The sequence below is a fragment of the Clupea harengus genome, unplaced genomic scaffold (genome assembly GCF_900700415.2).
Source record: "Clupea harengus unplaced genomic scaffold, Ch_v2.0.2, whole genome shotgun sequence".
Taxonomy (NCBI): domain Eukaryota; kingdom Metazoa; phylum Chordata; class Actinopteri; order Clupeiformes; family Clupeidae; genus Clupea; species Clupea harengus.
This window is the reverse complement of record NW_024879682.1, coordinates 80,225-99,974: the sequence shown is the minus strand read 5'-3', so window position 1 is coordinate 99,974 and position 19,750 is coordinate 80,225. Positions and strand designations below refer to the sequence as shown.

The window sequence follows — 19,750 nt, the reverse complement described above, 5'->3', positions numbered from 1 at the left end:
GGCTAATACAAATGCAGCATAACCAAAAAGCCTGGCTTTCATCTGAGGTCATCAAGAGGCTGTGACGTCCGTCAGTCCAACTCCAAACATGGGGCAAACTGCTCCTCTGCTATATCATAAAAAACCCGACTTACACAGGTGTTTACGAGCCTATAGGCAGAACACAAATGTTTCTTATCCAGTTATGTAGGCATTATATCAAAGTTTTAGGTTACCTTTCAGCATTGGTAACATGGCCCACATTGTCCGACACAAACTTACTATTCATCCCACAGTTGGTCTGTTTGCATCTGGTCACCCTATCTTTCAGTAACATGAGAAGTGGCGTGTGGTTCAGAAAGGTCCTGGTATTACATTTTACCATACGAGTTTATAAAATGTACCCTTCGCTCTTAATACGGCATTGCATTAATATATTACATGTAAAAAATAAATACTCAACTCACTCGACACTCTGGAGTATCTCCACCAGTTGGGTCTTTTGGTCAGGGGCCATTCTAGCAAAGACTGTCCCTCGTAGCACCAGCTTCACCAAGGAAGGGAGGAGGGGAGTGAGAGAGGTGGAGACGGTGAGCCATAGCCTATAGCTACATTTCCTCTCATTGCTACTGAAAGTTACTTGACATTGTCCACTGGTGACTTGTTCATTCAGCAACAATTTCACAGGTTCACCACATCTATAAGGTGTAACATCCAATAAAGTGTTCCAAGGAACACAGATAATGTACTAGACCTGTCCACAGGTATTTGCTGCCTGAAGTATTCAATACAAAATAATGTTATTTTCCCCATCAATAAGGGAATGACTGGCAACACTGTCCTGGAGGTCATATCAGATAAACAAAATGAGAACTCATTACTGACCTTTGGGACTAGGTCTGGGAAGTGCTCCATAATGATGGCCAAGGATTTCCCACTCATGGCAAAGTGGTACTGCCCCCTCAGCTTACCATCCGGCAAAGCTCCATCTGACTCCATCTCAACCAACTGGAGGAGAAGCACCAATGCTCACCAAATAGGCCACTCACAGGCTTTATGCAATCATGAAGAACTGAGACCATGGTGCCACTGCTAAGGGCACTTAGGGCAGTCCACATTGCATCGTATCTATCATGGTAAATATACTGTAAAACACTATTCCTTGTGAACAGATCCTTGCATGCTTGGAATGTGATATTATTATCTATTAGCTAATATCACAATTGTAATGCTACATCAATTTCCGACCTGATCTTTTGTAAACACAAAGACAATTGACTCTTGACACTCTAAGCATCCACCACCAGTGTAAGCACCCTTCACCTGGAAATGGCTGTCCTTATTGGCCAGTGCTGTGGGGCCGTCTGTGTAATGCCAGAGGATCATAGCAGCGCGGCCACCACCGGGAGGCTGTGCATCCACAACAATGACCCTCTCCTGTGGACCAATCATACCACAGTCTCTGGCCACGGAGATGGCTGTCAGCATGTTATCACCTTCACAAAACAAAAGCGTGCACATATGAAACAACAGCAGTCCTTGGCTAGGACTGATCAGTAAGTCAATCACACGTCTCGAAAATATTTTGTATTGTTTTGTTTTCGTTGTTTTATTGAGTTGACAGTCGTGTTCACTAGCAAAAGCCAATCAGAATGAGTTTTTGTTCTATATTTAGGTGAAGGCTTAATGACATATTGTAGGCGTCTCACCTGTGACCATCAGAGTGCGAATGTTGGCTCGTCGCAAATCTTCCAAAACCTCTGCGGACTCTGGCTTGAGTTTATTCTGCATGATGACCAGGCCCAGGAAGTCCATGTTAGTCTCTAGATGATCTCTGAGGCACAGAAGTACAACCACTGGTTTGTGCCTTTTTGAGGTCGACGCTCTCAGAAATCAGTGTGCTAACAGACAACAGAGGAAACTGTGTTGACAGGCAGCAGGCTGGTACCTGTTGAGGCTCTGCACTTTATGCCAAGTTAGCTTGGATTCTAGCTGACGGTGTGCCAAGGCTATGACACGGAAGCCGCGGCTGGTGTAATCTTCCAGTACTTCAGTGAAGTTCTCTGGGACTGTAAAGGGATGGATGGAACATAACAATTTTAACATTTTTACTAAGCTGCACTATTATATTTATGATCAATGTACATCACTCTATCTGCTTAGATGGACATCTGTCTTCTATTTGATATTTATGTCTTGCAGCATGAACTGTTAAGAGTTGGTGCCACTGACCTGTAGAGCTCTGGCAGAGGCTAGCCACCACCTCTGGCGCCCCCTTGAGGTAGGCCTCCATGCGCTTCCCCCCGAGCCGACGAGCCACCACACTCATCCTCTGCAGCGCAGAGGAGAAGGGAAACTGGTGCACAATCCCCAGCTCATACGTGTCCTGAGGCACAGGGAACGCATTAGAAGCTGAAGCAAAGTTGTGCAACAAACAATAGTCAAGAGAGGGAGGAGGAAGAGGAGGAGGAAGAGGAGGAGGAGACTGCTTACTTACCGGCAGTTCATACAGCTCCTAATGACAGAGGAGAAAAATTACTTCAGCTTTTTTTACAGAAACTAAACTATACTATACTAGGTTTCCCCTGTATGGGTACTTTATGCCACAACAACATTTTTGTATGTAAAGTACAAATGTAAGTCATATTGCATACCATTCATATCTGACTGTTAATGTAACTGTAACAAGATGGACATGTGTGTAGCATAGAGCGTGAGGTGTACAGAATAAAATGTGTCTGATTATGGGAAAGCCTACCATGCTATGATCTGGGGTGGCTATGACCTCAGACTCTCTGGCCTTAGGCTGTTTGGGAGGCTTAACAACCGTGGGCATGATGGGATTGTGGAGGGATGTCTCCTCCTCTGTAGCTTCCTCCAATATCTGCGCAAGTAGAAGGACTTGAAAAATATTTTCCCCTCAGGTATGGACACACACACGCACACACGCACACACACACTCAAAGCAGCTATCAGTTCACTGAAGCATTAATGAGCAATGAAAAGTAAATATGAGAAAATACCGATCCAGAGTGCCTTCAGCACTTCTATCTTTTCCACAATACACTGATCCCAGAAAAGAACCCCGAGGCTTCAATTTGCTCTAGTCTAACACTTTCCACTCTGTGATCATCATTTGACTCATCTCAGTGTTATCAAAACATATAAATAGATGTTTAAAAAAAAAAAAAAAAGAGTCAAACCCCATAATGCACAAATAAATGAGAAGATCCAGAAACACTGGATCACACTCACCCATCCGGTGGCATTGAACATCTTTAGGTCCAGCGGGTCCCCCGACAGCTCTCCATCGATCTTGGTCAGGGAGTGGCAGGTGGCCATGCAGGCCAGGAATGACGACTCCAGCTCACAGTCAGTACCTGGGTCCTGATCTGGTTGTACAAATCTACGAGCCACAGGGTTAGAAGCTGCTTTAGTTACAGGTCATTTGTAACCGTAGAAACAAACTGAGAAGACTCACCTTCCATTTTCAGCTCTGTGGACAGACCAAAGATCTAGGCCATCTTCAGTGAGTGTCCCTGTCTGTTAAGGAAGACATCATAACCGTGCCATTATGTTATGGTAAAGCAAAACAGAATTACTGAACTGAAATTTCAGTATACATATACATACTGCTTGTATCTGAGCTTAATGCTAGTGAGCCATTTTTTATGTCTTTTCATCAAGACAGTCCCTCTGAAACCAGTGGTAGAAAAGTGAAAAACACCTTGTCAAAGCAGACAAGGTTAAGCTGTCCACAGATGTTGATCCTCTGGGGACTGATGCAGAAGATCCCAGCGCGCTTGAGCCGCTGCTGGGCGTACACGATACCCGCAGTCATGGCAGCTGGGAGAGCAGGAGGCACAGTGATGGTGACGATGTCCAGAGACTCAATGATTATGGTCTTAGCTGGCACCTGCAGAGGTTGTCAAAAAGGGGGCATTGCATGTTTGGCTGTCATTCATAGGAAATGTTACATTTCAATTCAGACAAATGCCTAAACGGTTTGATGTTGCACAATGCAATCATAGGTTGGGCCTATGAAAACATGACACGTGCCATGCGTTGCTCAAAGCTAACTCATAACTCTGTAACAATGAAACAAGAGGTTTGCATTTTGGTGCAATGTGTGATTTAACACCTCCATAATTCATGGTATATTATATTAACACAGGTTAATACATAAGGTATATATCAACTCATAACACAGTAAACATTTTAGGTTATCTAGTGTCTCCATTTACCATGAAACATGAGCAGTCTTTGGCCTCTGTTATCTCTGACCCTTTACCTATTGTGTAAGCAGGCTTTATACAGATAAAAATGCTGGCAGTGAAAGTCCAACTCCAACATGCAGTAATATACAAGTACATTTAACAAGTTTGTGGATGTCCATGCGGTTGTCCATAAGATGGCTTCTTGGCAATGTGACCTTTCACCCTATATGTTTGGGAATTTCATTGCTACTCTTTTCATCCAGCCCTGTATATGTAGAACATGTAGACATTGAACTATATAATACAAGCAACAATCTCCTTTGCTATTTTCTTTGCACCGAGTTGTCTAGTGTAATTCAAAGTTGAACAAAAAGTTGATCTCCTCGTTAAATCTGCCAGTGGCTGTCAGTACATACTTTATGTGCTTGTTTGCACAATCCTTGCTTTTTTTCAAGTTGACACAAATTGAAATACTGCTTCTCGTGGATGAAGCATATACTTATTTTCCGAGAAAGAAAGAGGTGATCTTTAGGGAATGCTGACTGACTTTCTTTAATCATTGATCAAATCTTTCATGACCTCTGGAACAGCACATCTGGAAAATCCAGACTGATGGAGACCGGTGTCTCTGGCAGGAGAGCCCAGTGTAAATAACATCTGGAGCTCCTCTGTTCCAGTTGGCCAGCTGGGGGTAGGACACAGCACTGCCATCGTCACTCACAACAGCTGGCCCCAGAATGCATCTGGCCCCCACAACATTCTGGATGGAGGTGTGTTCTAAAGGACTAAAAAAAACAGTAACCCATGGATTCCTTCTATTTGAGACCTAGGGGACACCTTGGCTGCAGACCTTACCTGGTTCATCACGCTGAGGACGATGGTGTAGATGAATCCGATCGTTGCCACTCCCACCAGGCACAGCAGAAAGAGGTAGGCGTCTCTGTAGAGCTTGAAGTCAGTGGGTTTGGGGTAGAGGATGGCGCGCACCAGCTGCCCTTTCTCTGTGCCAAAGCCTAGGAGGTGAGACAGACCCACTCACTCACTCACAGCAGGAAACCAGGGCTAGGTGAGCTCTCTTGAATACATACACAAAATGCCCCTGGACAAATAATGCATGTCGTTTAAAGGATAAGTAACAACACCAACATTTAAATGACACATCTCATTTGGGATTTGACAGATGTCCTGTAGTATTTTGATTGCCTTTCTTGGTCACAACTAGGCGCATGCCTGTTGTTTTTAGTTTTCATAGTGAAAAGTGAATACGGATAGGGAATGAACCCTGCCCACTACTGACCAGTGCGGACCACCAGGGCTTTGACCAGCTCTCCAGCGTAGAAGCGTGTCTGAATGACGTGGGTACCACAGAAGAGAGTGTGTCTTTTGTGCAGCTCAGTATTGTACAACTCCCTGCCCTCCATGTCTGAGTTGGGCAGGCTCGTTTTGGTCACGGGCACACTTTCCCCTGAAAGTACAGGCACAAAGACAGACCGTGGTTTGTACTTCAAACCCCTCTGGAATAATGTTCCCCTGTAGATTTAGATCCCTGTAGTGCAATATATCTTGTGACGTAAAAACTGTAGGGAAAAAAAAACACAGAATGACCGTATCAACAAGGCCGACTGTCTGCGACAGTCTACACAGAAACAGTACTGTTTGTAAACATTGCAAAGTGTCTGGAACACACAAAGGCACACACTTGACCACAGGGCAGAGACAATATGACATGGGAACAAGGTTCAGCCCATGATAGCATGAAAAGAGTAGGGTGTGCTCTTCTTTCATTATCAAGGGTAAGGTTCTCTCAGCACGTTGCGTGACACGTTTAAGATTTCCTGGACGTATCGGCATAAAGCTCAAATATCTGAAAACCACTGTGATATGACCCTTGAAACACAACACACAAGATTAGATGCCAAGGTCTGTCACACTTTACTGGCGAGTTACCTGAGAAATTTGAGTTAAACATTCATGTCATCTAATACAAATACAAACGCCATGACAATGAAACCAAATGTATTTGTTATCAGAGTTATTGTTTTTTTGCCACAGCATGTAAGATATTTTCAGACTCATCGAGGCAAGAAGCAACATCAGAACATCATTATCTCTAGCTTTAAACCTGTCAGCAGGACCACAGTAAAGATGTGTGGGGCTGTAGGCAACCCTTTAGCCAGGAGAAGAGGAGGAAAGGAACTGAGGAACTGGGAGAAAGTATCCCTCTAGTATCGTACCCTTCAAAATGGAGCTCACAGGTTTAGAAAGACAAAGCACAGGACTATGTACTCGTACAACACGCACATGCATTTCTTTCACCTTTTCGTGGAAGTGTGAACAATATATTGAGTGTGTCATTTTAGCTATGTACGTGAAACAGGCCTTAACATAAGATTAGATATCCAGGTACAATCCACAGTGAAATTCTCCTGTACTAAACTGTACTTTACAGTACTCCAACTGAAGTTACTATCGATCATAATCGTGATGCATCACATAATCCCAATGCTATACTTAGAAACATACTTGGAAGAACTCTGATCTTATTGGATTTCTCTCTCATAACAGCAGGGTGTGTGTTTGTTTAGTCTCATAGGTCCTGGTTACTGAGTAACTCTGGCAAACACCCTGCATCCCTTGGCAGATCGTAGTCAACTGTATGAATGTGTATAACACATCAACTTTACCTGTGAGCATGCTCTCATTCACAATGCATGTTCCGCTGATCAGCACAGCATCACAGGGCATGATGGTGCCGTTGGATGGGATCACAATGACATCCCCAGGAACCAAGTCAGTGGACATGTCCTCTTCCACTTCTGTGACCACAAAAGATAAGTCAGTCACATAGGTAAAGAAAGAATGATTTGGATATTACAGTAAGAGAATAATTGGCTGCAGTAAAACGTTTGTTCAAAAGAGTGTATAATAGAAATTTCATAATTTTCCCTCAGGTGGACATAAATACTGTACTACATAAATAAGTTACTACAGATACATGTATAAGCACTCATTTATCTGCCTGTTGGAGCCACACAACATGTACGAGCTTACCTTTTCTCCCTCTGCAAACTGAAACACGAACGATGCTGTGGGCTGCCACCATGTCATGTAACATCACATATTGCTGCAATGGAAGTATTAACATTCATGTTGGTGAAAAGGGTAATGCCTTACTAGAGTGTGACAAAGACCAAAGATGTTTTGGGATGAGTGCAAAATAGCTGTACTCACCTTTTTAATGGTGTACAGAGAAATGGCAATGGATATGACCGACATCAAGACAATAGTAGCAGCATAGTAGTAGTACTCTTCAGCGCTCCACAGAATCACACTGAACAGTTGGAAAATGTAAAACGGATTCAGCACCTGGAGGGCAGAGTAGTGACATTGTTACGACCTCCACATACACCAAAGGCAATGCAAGTGGGTGATGCTATGATACAGGCTGGGTCTGAGAGTCTTTTTCCGGCTCAACTTAGGCCTGATCTTAAAAACGCATGTAGTCCCTTTTGGAAATGACTGCTGAAATGAAATGCCACTGCACTTGTCAGATAATACACCACTTCTCCCAGAATATTTGTTGCAATTACAGGTGCCACAGGTGAGTTTAATTACAAATTAAAGGCGCATTACATGCTTGAAATACAAAGATTTCTTACAGTTTTGAAAAGGTGCCAATCATTTTGTCCAGTCCAATTTTGGAGTTCTGTAAATATATCAGATTTGGAATTTCTTCTCTGCTTTTTTGTGTTGTTCCAATGCAAACAAAATACATATACATGTGAATACCAAAGCATTTGTAATTGCAACAATTTTCTGGAGGAAGTAGTGCATTATCTGACAGAAGTGCAGGGGTGCCAATATTTTTGTCCATGACTGTATGTACAAATGATATTGTTGCACACATCACATATTCCTCTTTTGTTTTATTAAACTCCTGCCAGAACATACCTATTGATAAGAGATGTGTTCACATTAAAAACCATGAATGTGTGTCAAACAACAGACTCATGACTGAACTTTAAACACTATTGAGCAAAAATCTGTGTATTCATTAGATATGCAGACAGAAATGTAAACAGCAGTCTACATTCAAACACATGCTTCTCATTAGTACTTGGACTACAAATAATGTGAGAAGAATGACTCAACAACAGGGTTATCACAGTTAAATGCATATGAGAAGACGATGGGCCCTAATTTCATTGACGGGGAAAAACAAAAGCAACAAGCTATGAACTAAAACTATCATGTGGCATGTGGGAGTAATATGCTGACCCACCCATGTTTGCATTAAGGATCTTGCTCATGGTCTACTACAATAAATGTACATGCTTTATTGTTCCAAAAACACATTATTCTCTATCTCTCTATTCACCCTCTGTCTGAAACCCTTTGTTAGAGCATTAAAGCCCCCCCCTTTCAAGTGTGCTCTGATTAGTCAGCGGGCAATAACATCATCATTGGGCAATGAGGATTGTGTTTCAAGATTGCATCATCATGTAATACAGAAAAAGGATGGAATTCCAATGAGGTGTTTCAGAGAGCGGAGAAAAAAGTGGTTTCTGCGGGAGAGAGTTAATCCCTCTGGCGTGTACTTTGGGCTTTTGTAACTTTTGCATACACAGAAAGACAGAGAAGACACTTAAGGAAAGGGGAATAGGTCCCCTTTAAATTGATGATTTTGCCAAGTCATCAAATTAGCATTAGTTCATGCGCGTTGCACTTTGCTTGTTGATTTGCTTGCTGCCCGTCAATGAAATTAGGCCTTGAAATGCCACATCACGGACCTGTTACACCAGACATGCTATCCTCGGTGGTCAACTTCATAGTGTGTTTTAGCTCAGTTTTAATGAAACCCTCAGTTAGTTTCACAGAACAAATGTTACCAACGTCGCCAGCATTCCACTTTGATTCTTTATGAATGCACACACTGACCTCTTTAATTAGCAGCTTAAACAATGAAGGCACTCGTACAGCGATTTCATTTTCTCCAAAAAACAATCTCCTGTTGAAAAAGACACACACACACACAGGGTAAAGAAGTTGCAGTTCATTGCACCACAAAAAAAGCTCACACAGGTAGTTCATAACATATAGCTCATTTCATACTCCATTCCGGTAGTGTCAGGGGCTGATGCTCAAACATGTCTATACTTGGCAGTAAAATAAAATCTCACAGAGTACCTGTTGGTACTGGTTAGTCTTTCATGACACTTTAATACTACTTTAATGAGCCCTGTGCTGACATTGTGTTAAGGCTTGATTTATTCACTCCAGTGGTGTATTCTTAACATTAACCCTTTTGATCTGTTCCAGCAGACATCCAGTGCCGCACATTATTAATGTACGTCAGTAAATTAAGTAAATCAACTGAAGTGTGGGTACCTATATTCCTGCTGGGGTCTACTGAGCCCTGAGCTGTGCTCAGAGACGATGGAGGAGCAGCTCAGCCTCTGGTCTTCCAGGCCACTGCAGAAGAGCACAAGACACATGTGTCTCATGTGTTACACAGCATAACGCACAATGTGTCTCATGTGTTACACAGCATAACGCACAATGTGTCTCATGTGTTACACAGCATAACGCACAATGTGTCTCATGTGTTACACAGCATAACGCACAATGTCTCATGTATTACACAGCATAACGCACAATGTGTCTCATGTGTTACACAGCATAACGCACAATGTGTCTCATGTGTTACACAGCATAACGCACAATGTGTCTCATGTGTTACACAGCATAACGCACAATGTGTCTCATGTGTTACACAGCATAACGCACAATGTGTCTCATGTATTACACAGCATAACGCACAATGTGTCTCATGTGTTACACAGCATAACGCACAATGTGTTTTCAGACCCTCAGAGATGAGCACAGTGATATGTGAAAAGTGTGATGATTAGTTTCAGATCCAAAGGGAAAGCTAATTGTTTTTTGTGAGTTCCTTAAAAAAAAAAAAGAAACAACAGTTTGACAATTTGATAGTTTTCAAAGTTGATACACAATGCTCAGTGATGTTACCGCCATGATGATCATGAAATAATTTTTTCTTACTTTATCACTTCAAAATTCTGAATTGTATCGTTCCAGAAGTATTGCATGCTGTGAAGGGTGAAGTAACAAATCTGTGAAGGGGGAGAAGTCAAGAATGCAAATGATTTCAATATGAAACCCATGGAAACTGTTTCCCTCAGCACTGTACACACACACACTCCCCTTTCCAATTTACAGAATGTGGCCAGAAATGACAGAAAAGAAACGAGAAAATCACTCATTTTCTTACACTAATAGGAGGTCCAACACATATAAATAAAAATATAAACAAAAGGCAAAACTTCACAAAACATACTGGACACTGATAGGCAAAATGCATAAATCCCAGGACCACAGAAACGTAGTACAATAAAATACAATACAAAATACAATAAAACATAGTTCCGGGTCCAAAATCATGGCCTTCACAACAGCCCAAATATTAACATCAGCTTCAAAAAGAGTAAATTAGCAGATACCTGCAAGTTCTGAGGCTCTGTGGGTGAGCCATCGGGACATGGATGTGTCTTGTGCCCATTAGGTGGTGAGGTCTTCAGATCCACTGCATCAAAAGGATTCCGCCCCGGTGCCTGCATCACGTGCACCTGAACTCTGAACCAGCGTCTAAACTCATCCTGTCACCACAGCAACAGAGATTATTTCATCATTCATGTAAGACTGACATTCTTCTCTCAAAGGTGAATGGGAGAAGACATCATTATATCAGCTGAGTATTTGAGCATGTTTCGATGCTTCATAATTTTTTTTTTAGCATGGATCAAATTCAGAGGTAGCATACTGTCACATCTGACTCTAATACTAATAGCAAATAACATATCTTAAAATTAAGTGATTTTCCAGGAGTGTTGCTTTGATGAAAGAACTGCAAAAAAAAAAACCCTGATAGAATGCACTTGATCGTTCTCTTTTGTCCACTAATAGCAGATATTTAAACATTTGTTGTTTTTTCTTAGTATGTAGTGTAACAAGGTACATTTTAAATTGTGCATAAACATGAAACAACACCACGTGCTGTTGATCTGGAATGTGTTGATTAAAAAAAACTGAAAATATTGTTTGTAATATCAAGTAGCAAGTTTTCATCAACTTTAAATTCCTTGAATGAATCCATTAATGCATGCGCGTCTGTGAGATAACATAAACATCATCATCTGTCCATACTGTGGATCTGAGCAGTAGAATCTTGGCGTCTCTGAGAGGGCAGGGTGTGCAGGTGCTCTTCACCCCCCACTCAGGCAGCCAGTAGAGCAGCAGCAGCAGGAGACCCCCAGTACACAGCACCCCCACGCACACCAGCGCCAGCCTCCAGCGGCTCACGCAGTAACCCAACACCTCCTGCAGCACAGCAATCAGAGCAACATTCATTATTTGACAAAAACACATAAACATATCAGAGTTATATTTAAAACACGTTTGTTTTGAGATGGTCTTGATAACATATCTGAGTTATTAAGAACAACACAAAACTAAAATATTGTCCTCATAAAACATGCGTTATGCACAAGACAGATGCAATGCACTCCTTTTTGTGATAGCTTGTGGTAGCTATAGTCAGTGTTGATATACACTGCTCCACTGGTAATCTGAACATCAGTGTCACTGAGACATGATACTGTCAGTAGTTCATCACACAACCTGCCGAGAAATGCAGTGCATTCGCCCAAACTTTATTTTTTAACCAGAGCAGTGTTTGTCGGAAGACTTTTGACTATCAATTGGCTTAGAGTGATTGAAAAGTGAAAACAAATGCAAAGTTCAGGATGAGCCCTCCAATCGACCAGAACCGTATCATTGTCCCAATTTTTCACTGTACCTACAGCATAAATCCATGATACTAGTAGGGGAAGGTTTATTTGAATTTTGAGTGTTGAGGGTATGAAAGAGGACACCAAACACAGGAATTCTGTCATATTTACTGCAGACGCAAATATGTAATGTAAAAAGTAATGTAGCAGAACCAACATTCCACAAACCCACCATTTCATCCTCCTGGTCTTTGTTGATTATCTTCATGTTGCCCTTCTCCATTTTGACAGAGAGGCACAAGAGCCTACCTGAAAACAGAAACATTTAGTGGTAGAATCTCACCCAAAAGACAGATAAGTTGGGAAAAGGTGGCAAAGATAAAAAAAAAGTACTATTTAACCTTAGTAATAATAGCCTACAACTATATGTTTGCCTTGGTATCCTTCCACCATATAAAAGAGATATGGACAAAGTGAAAGCTTCACTACAAACTGTGAGAAGACACCATCTCGGTCCAGTGAAAGTCAAAAGTATAACTTCTACACGTCAGTCAATTTCAACTCACTGTTTGATCAACAGCGCAAAAGCAGTAATTCTATCATTGAGCTGTTCTCACACAGCTACTTACATTTGCTACTTCTGGGCATTTACTGAGAACAGCTCAGTACAGTTCATTGTTCTCTTTTGTTCACATGTGACCATGCACTTTTGCGACTAAGCAGTGACAAAGAATACAGTCCGTATCTATACCACTAGTCCTCCCACTGGATAAGGAATAAGGGGCTGATTTAGGTTTGGCAGTATCCTCGTTCAGTCTCCAGGTCTACAGACTAGATCAGACTAAAAACAAAACAGTGCGTCAGTTAAAGATATTCATTTTCGCATTGAAACAAAACACAAAAATGTGATCAGGCCAACATTATGAACAGCAGATGCTAAATAAATGCTGTCCTCTGCAAATCTAATCACACAGATGTTACATAATTATGGAAATATCAAAGGGCTGCAGTGTCAGCAAAGCTTTTCCCAAACTTGGCTTCTTAAACTTCTTTACAGTCCCCTATCCAGACTTTTTAATGCAAGCAGTGGCTGTGACCTGATTACAGAAACAGAGTGTTTTGGCATAGCATGGCACTTAAAACTTGCTCTGGGTCACATGGCAGAGGGTTTCTCTCATGGAGACTAGGCTACTGTGGCACAGATTTACACACCATTTATACTACCAGAATGAATGGCAAAGTACGGGAACTGAGTCTCTGCACTTCATCTTGCTCTTCATATTTACATTTCAGTCATGCAGTACTGAACAATCTGCAGATGCCTACACTTTTAAAGTTCTAAATACAAATACTAAATACTGACAGAAATACTGTTCTGTTTCAGCCTGTTTGGAACTATTTATGTGAGTAAAATGTTACATTCTCACATATTTAAGTAATTAATTTACATTTTATTAACTGAAATTGTAGACTTATCACTAGCCCATCGATTGATGAAACGCTGGGCAGAAAATTCTGTCACAACACCTAAATTGCGTGAAAAGTAAAGCAATAAAGCGCATTGAATGCTTCCGAGAGTTTGCTGCCCGCGCCAACATATATTCGCAAAAACACGTCCTGTTTAAAAACATGCTACTCTGTGTGAAAACAACAAACGTGTCAGTAGCTTAATCCATACGTCCATACGAATTGATCAATGTTCTGCGCAAAAGCAGGAGCTTTAACGGTATCGCTGTGCAATAAAGCAGTTATACAGGGCGCAGATTACGCTGCTCAATTAAATCCTTTATTAGTTGTAGGCTGGTTCTGCTTAACTCCATCGTTCACAGCAGAAGAATGTGTTTCATCGTAGGCTACAGAAAACTTCGAACTTCCCTCTTCTGTTTGGAAAACACTTAGCTTGTCGCAGGTAACCTAGCTTCAGCCTGTACTAACTCCGATGTAATGAACAAAAACAAATTTCATAGACAGTCTAGTCTATATAATACAAGAGGCGCTATGTAAATGCAAAAGGCGAAGAGAATGGAAAACTTAAACTGACCATAAACCTTCAAACACGCGGAACGTTTCACGTGGAATTTAGGAAGACCTTTAAATTGCTCCCTTCATAAGCAGGCTAAAGTGTGGACTTTTCTCATCAATCTAATAATAATACACTAACTTACCAGTATAAGCCGCCTCTGAAAGGGTTGGGCTACATACTCCTCTGCAGAGCAATATCGAATCTTCATAAACTCATGTGGCCACACTTGTCAAGACTGCAGACGTAGGTGCTACAGAATGTGGTGAATGCACTTCAGGTTGTCGGGGAAGCCTCGAATGTCTTCGAACGGGTGTCCAGCAATACAGAGAGGAAGTTAAAAAAACAGGATATGAGGTCATTTGAGAACCAAAACCCGCTAAATTCGGCTGGGATCTGAAGATGTTGACAAATGACCAGCAGTTTGGTGGATGTGAGCTGCCAGCCCAGGTCTATATGTTCCAGATAATGCAGTAATCAGGATTGGGTCTCTGCCAAATGTTATAACCAGAGAGCAGTGATAAGGTCCTCAATTGTTATTGTTGCATAGGCTATAATCATGCTTTGCCCCCCAGTTGTCTATTGCTAGGCCCTGTTTCCCATGAACTATAGGTTAACTATTAGATAGGCCTGAATCAATAGAATAAGATTACAAAGGGCAAGAAGGCTCTGTTTATAGTGATATTTAGCAAGGGGTAATGCATAGTCTGCTGGTTAGTATCGGAAAATAAGTCCTGGCAGGACGAACAGGACCCAAACTCGCAGCGGAGCCATGAAGGTTTACATTCACTTTCCTGTCCGTCCCTGACCAAGATGGACAGTTCACTTCACTTCGCTTAAAAGCTGCCCATTGCTCCTGGGGGGTCCTGGTGGAAGGACGGTCCAGGATGGGAAAACGCAGAGAGCAAATTCACAGCGACCTCAGGCCTGCGTGTGCGTGTGTGTGTATGTGTCCTGTGTCGCCTCCATATATGCACGTGTGTGTTGCAGTGTGTCGTGTGTGCCAATAAAATCTGACAATTATTATTATTCATTCGCGTTCGTTTACGGGCATAAATGGGCGACACGTTGGTCGTGTCACACGAACTGTGTCCGAACTACAGGGTGGGAACTTTCATTAGTAGGCTACGCTTTATATACAGACTCCGTATATTTTCCAGTGGCCTATATGGTTATGTCATACGCGTCAAAAACATCTCTTTAGGCTACCCTATGTGATTAGGCGGGCGGGCATAATCGGTGTCAATATTTGGGACATATCGGATGAGTATAAGTGTAATCCCTGGAATGCAGCTATTGTGTTCAGTTTTGCATTAATTTGCATTTTTTTTTAATGAAAGTGCAGTGTAAAAGAGCACATTTGTTGTTGCTTGGGGGACAACTTTAATCATCCATACCATGACCGTTCTTTTTTGGTATGGTGCTGTCTGTGCTGCTGGTTGACATTCCACAGACTTCCACCAGCTTGGCTTCATGATGGCCACCTTTCATCTGTTTAACTCTTATCACTGAACATAAGGTTTGCAGCTGTTACTTGTAAAGGTGAAAAATGAGGCAGCACTGTTTAAATATCAGGCCTGATATCTTTCATATAATTTTAAATATATCATTAGCCTATATATCTTTATGTAATGGAGTCTTAGTGATATGGATGTTGCCGTGTTTGTCGTAGCCAACTTGATGCAGTGCACTGTTAAACTAATTATTTATTTATTTTTACTTTTTACGTTCATGTCTAAGCACCTTCCAAATTCTGTAGCCTACAAACTCTGGTTTGATGTGTTGTGCACCCATGTGTTCCAGCACGTCAAGAGGATGCTATTGCAATGAAACTAAATAATAGTTACACTTATAAAGTGTTCCTATGAAGTTTAAGGGCTACAAACCGTTTCTTCAATAACCATATATAAGGAAATAACAAGACCAACATTATAGCACGTATCAGGAAACAGAGCAGCAACCTTTCGAGATAAACATCATATCAGATCTATTACGGCTGTAAAAGGGGACAAAGATATTCCTCGGTGGTTTTGATCTTCTGGGCCTCATTCCTATCTATTGACCTGTGTTCTTCATGTGGAATCTTGCTGGTTTAAACTTCAACTAGCTGGTGCAGTTACCTCAACACGCTGAGGGATGGCGGTATCAACCACGCAATTACGACCTGAACATTTTCGGAATGGATGTGAAAAATCTTAAAGGTAGGTTTATTTCAATGTAAGCTTGGTAGTCTATAAGAGAAAATTGTATCAGGAGAGAGAATCATTATACGCCTTTCAATTTACCCAAGAATTGCCTAGAGAACTGTCGTACAGTTTCTAAAGAATTTCGCACTATAAAATACCACATATAGGCTAAGTAAAGGAACTAGCCTAAATGTGTGTTTGGCAGCACATTCTCGGGATATGACATGTATAATTGCTCGTAGCTTGAATATTCTCTCCCTTGTACGTCGCTTTGGACAAAAGCGTCTGCTAAATGACTAAATGTAAATGTAAATGTAATGTAATTGTATGATCGATGAAGAAGAAGTACAAATTCAGTGAAGATTTCTGGTAAACACAAGGTTTCCTCTGTGGATTGATGTAGCCTAATTTGCTTTAGAGCCACCCCTACATTGTTGGGTGGGTGGTGCAACCCAGTGTGTAGCCTATTTATCACCAGAGCCGACCTCACCAACGCTTTTAAAGAGAAGAAGCGCTCAGTGAAATTATGGGTTGTTACTCACACGTCAAATAAGTAGTAGACCGTTTATCTCCATAGTATAGACCTACACACAGAATTTTGCAAGTTCATAACCAGGAACTGGATAATGCTGCAAATGCATAGTTGTGAGCTACCGGACGAAGAAAAAGGTGCGTGTCTGAACTATTCGGCACTGACATCTCTTGTTAAGTTATACCCAGAGAGCACACTGCATCGGATTGGAAGCATGTTCAGATCAAAGAAAAAGAAGATCAGCATCTCCAACGACAACCCTACTTATACTGTTCTGTATCTTGGTAATTCAACCACAATTCAGTCGAAAGGAGACGGATGTACAGACGTTGCGGTCAGCAAAGTTTGGACCAAGAGCGACATGGGGAAGATTGGCACAAAAATGAAGCTTACAATTAGTTCACAAGGTATTCGCATGGTGCACACAGACGAAAAGGCGAAAAATCCTGGGCACTTGTACTTACTGCACAGGATAACTTACTGCGTTGCCGATACATGTTTTCCAAAGATATTTGCATGGATTTACAGGCATGAAATCAAGCATAAAGCTGTAATGCTCCGGTGCCATGCGGTGCTAGTGTCGAAGCCTGAGAAAGCAAAAGCCATGGCACTTCTCCTGTACCAAACTACAACAACGTCTCTGGCCCAATTTCAGAGACTTAAACGGAGAGAGGATGCCAGACATCAACAACAACGTGTAATAGGTGAGCAAACAATCCCACTGATCCCCATGAGAAAACTGATGAATGGACAGTGCTACTATAAACCTCCCGTGGAGCGCAGCAGGAGCGCACCAAAACTCGGCTCCATCACCGAGGATTCGGATGGGGAGAAGGAAGAAGAGAACACATCTGTGCTTTTTGAATGCGACGAGTTTCTAGACGGAGACTGTTTCGAGGACAGCAAAGAAGAACTGTGTATGATAATAAATGACCTGGGAGAGATGTGCATTGGCAACGACCCACACACGTTGAAAACTGACATGCAAGTTACACGGTTGCTCTCCGGTGAGAGCACGGGCAGCGAATCTTCCATTGACAGCAATCAGGACTTTTGCTCCAGCACTGATGACTCAGATGAATCTTCAGACGACAAAAGTTCAGAATCTATTTAAGACAGCACTGCTTTGATAATGCCTGATCAAACATCATGCCTGAGAAAAATGTGTAAGATCCACTGGCTCGAACAAATATCCAACCAAGCATTATTAGAAAGAACAACGCAAGATCACATAGTAACTACGACCAAGAGGAGAAGATGGAGATGGTTTGGACATGTCTTAAGGAAACATCCGAATTACATCCCTAGAATATCAGCAAGTTGGATTCCCGACAGCGGCAAGAGGGGACGGCCTAAGGAAACATGGACTATATTGAAAGAAGAAAAAGAACTAGGGAAGTCCATAGTGTTGCCCCTACACGCCACATAGGCGTTAAGGATACAATAAAAATAATAACTGCTTTGATCGTTACTTGCAGTACATCGTCTTCAGTGTTTTCCTCGAACTACTGTACTTTGTACACCCGAGTAGACCTTTATTGTCTTATTCAGCAACATTATATCTTGGACTGAACGAGTTATATGCTACAGGTCAAATTATTACATTTTTATTGCTATAGCCCTAACGTGACTCTAGGCAGTTCAACAAATGATATTAGAATTTCACACTGCGTCAATAATCTGACCCTCTGTTTAAATAGAGCGTGGCTAGTTACAGAGGTCCCCTAGTTATTGCTTTTCATGTTAATTCATGGTGTATATGTCTGTATAGTTATTGTATAATAATGATTCTAAATTGCTGTTTGTATGGTTTTGATCAAATGTTTACCAAAAATATCTTTGCTATGCAAAAGTTGGAATAGTTCACTCAGAAGCAGACATACTTCAAATGAGAGTTCCTTCTGCTATTGTAACTCTTACTGTAAGTAAGTAGCCTACAGTTTGTCTTATGTTGTTATGTCTGTCAGATCTGTACAATAAAGAGCAAATCATAATACTGCAAAAAGGTTCTGTCTATGATCATTACCGCTGCATTACCAGAATTCTCACACATGTCAGTTGTTCAGCAAAATGTCTTTGTGACTCATTTTACAATGAAAGGAAATTAAAGGAGTGCTTTGTTGAAGAACTTTACTTTCAAAGATGTAAGCGATATTTAGGCTTATTAAAGAATGCCTAATTTATTAATTGCCACTTTATTGAAGAAGGTAGGGATTATTTTTATTCTGGAATGGAAAAAAAACAATACGAATATACCAGTGTTCAAAGAACGGATGCACTGGAACTAATCCTGACAGAATCTAGAGAGGAGAGGAGAGAGAATATGTAGCTGAAGTGGAAGTGCAGTTGACTGCTGATTGGTAACTTTCCACTCCAGCAGCACACAGTATGTGGTATACATTAGCTTCATATCACTGGTAACAAGGGTAACAAACAGAAAAACCGAACAAATATAGTGCTGCCTCCGTCTGTAGTGGACAGGAAATCTGGTTTAAAACAACACATGACCATTATTGCATGACAGCTGAGTTGGCTGATGGATTTAAGACAGTATTGACAGTCCAACTTACTTGTTAATTAGATGTTAACTATAAATCAAAGGATGATTGTAATTTATAAATCAATTATAGCTTAAGCATAACTATACTACCAAGTACACTTTGGTTCAACGTAACAAACTGAAATGCTATTTAAGTGGCGGAATGCCCATGTGTTAGAGTTAAATCACTCTTTCGTGTTGTTTTGGAGAGAAACCACCATACGAAGCAATTTCTTGTAACAAGGTTAAGTTTTACTGGTAGATACTGACACAATACAACTCGCCCAACAGACAGTCAAGTACAGTCAAGCAAGCTGGAGAATGCATTCTGATCTGTTACAGAGGATGCTCAAACTTTTAAGGCCTAATTCTGTGATGTCACTCTGGCCCTCTGTGCCGCCCATCTACACTGTCTCGTCCACTCTGCTCATAGTAAATAACACATGATTCTTGTGCTATTCTCCACTTA

At 41.4% G+C, this 19,750-nt stretch overlaps 2 protein-coding genes across 5 annotated transcripts; one reads left to right on the top strand and one right to left on the bottom strand.

The window, feature by feature from the left end:
* Window positions 1-46: 46 nt before the first annotated feature.
* Window positions 47-14,465, bottom strand: LOC122129838 (polyamine-transporting ATPase 13A3-like). Of its 4 annotated transcripts, none has more exons than XM_042704574.1 (23): window positions 14,170-14,465; window positions 12,237-12,313; window positions 11,421-11,594; window positions 10,718-10,873; window positions 10,260-10,330; window positions 9,585-9,668; window positions 9,135-9,204; window positions 7,428-7,562; window positions 7,248-7,320; window positions 6,881-7,012; window positions 5,494-5,661; window positions 5,052-5,209; window positions 3,707-3,895; window positions 3,461-3,522; window positions 3,235-3,385; window positions 2,738-2,863; window positions 2,477-2,494; window positions 2,212-2,365; window positions 1,928-2,048; window positions 1,689-1,813; window positions 1,303-1,475; window positions 865-987; window positions 47-526 (listed from the first exon to the last, which is right to left on the bottom strand). In XM_042704574.1, the coding sequence occupies exons 2-23, from the start codon at window positions 12,285-12,287 to the stop codon at window positions 443-445; spliced, it is 2,598 nt and encodes an 865-aa protein (XP_042560508.1). In that variant the 5' UTR covers window positions 12,288-12,313; window positions 14,170-14,465; the 3' UTR covers window positions 47-442. The 4 variants fall into 4 exon arrangements, with proteins under 4 accessions (XP_042560508.1, XP_042560510.1, XP_042560509.1 ...); XM_042704576.1 differs by having other exon boundaries at window positions 12,237-12,309; XM_042704575.1 differs by lacking the exon at window positions 14,170-14,465 and adding an exon at window positions 14,046-14,144.
* A 2,235-nt stretch (window positions 14,466-16,700) lies between these two features.
* LOC122129837 (protein FAM43A-like) lies at window positions 16,701-18,747 on the top strand. Its single transcript, XM_042704573.1, has one exon. The coding sequence runs from the start codon at window positions 16,837-16,839 to the stop codon at window positions 17,854-17,856; it is 1,020 nt and encodes a 339-aa protein (XP_042560507.1). The 5' UTR covers window positions 16,701-16,836; the 3' UTR covers window positions 17,857-18,747.
* Window positions 18,748-19,750: the final 1,003 nt, after the last annotated feature.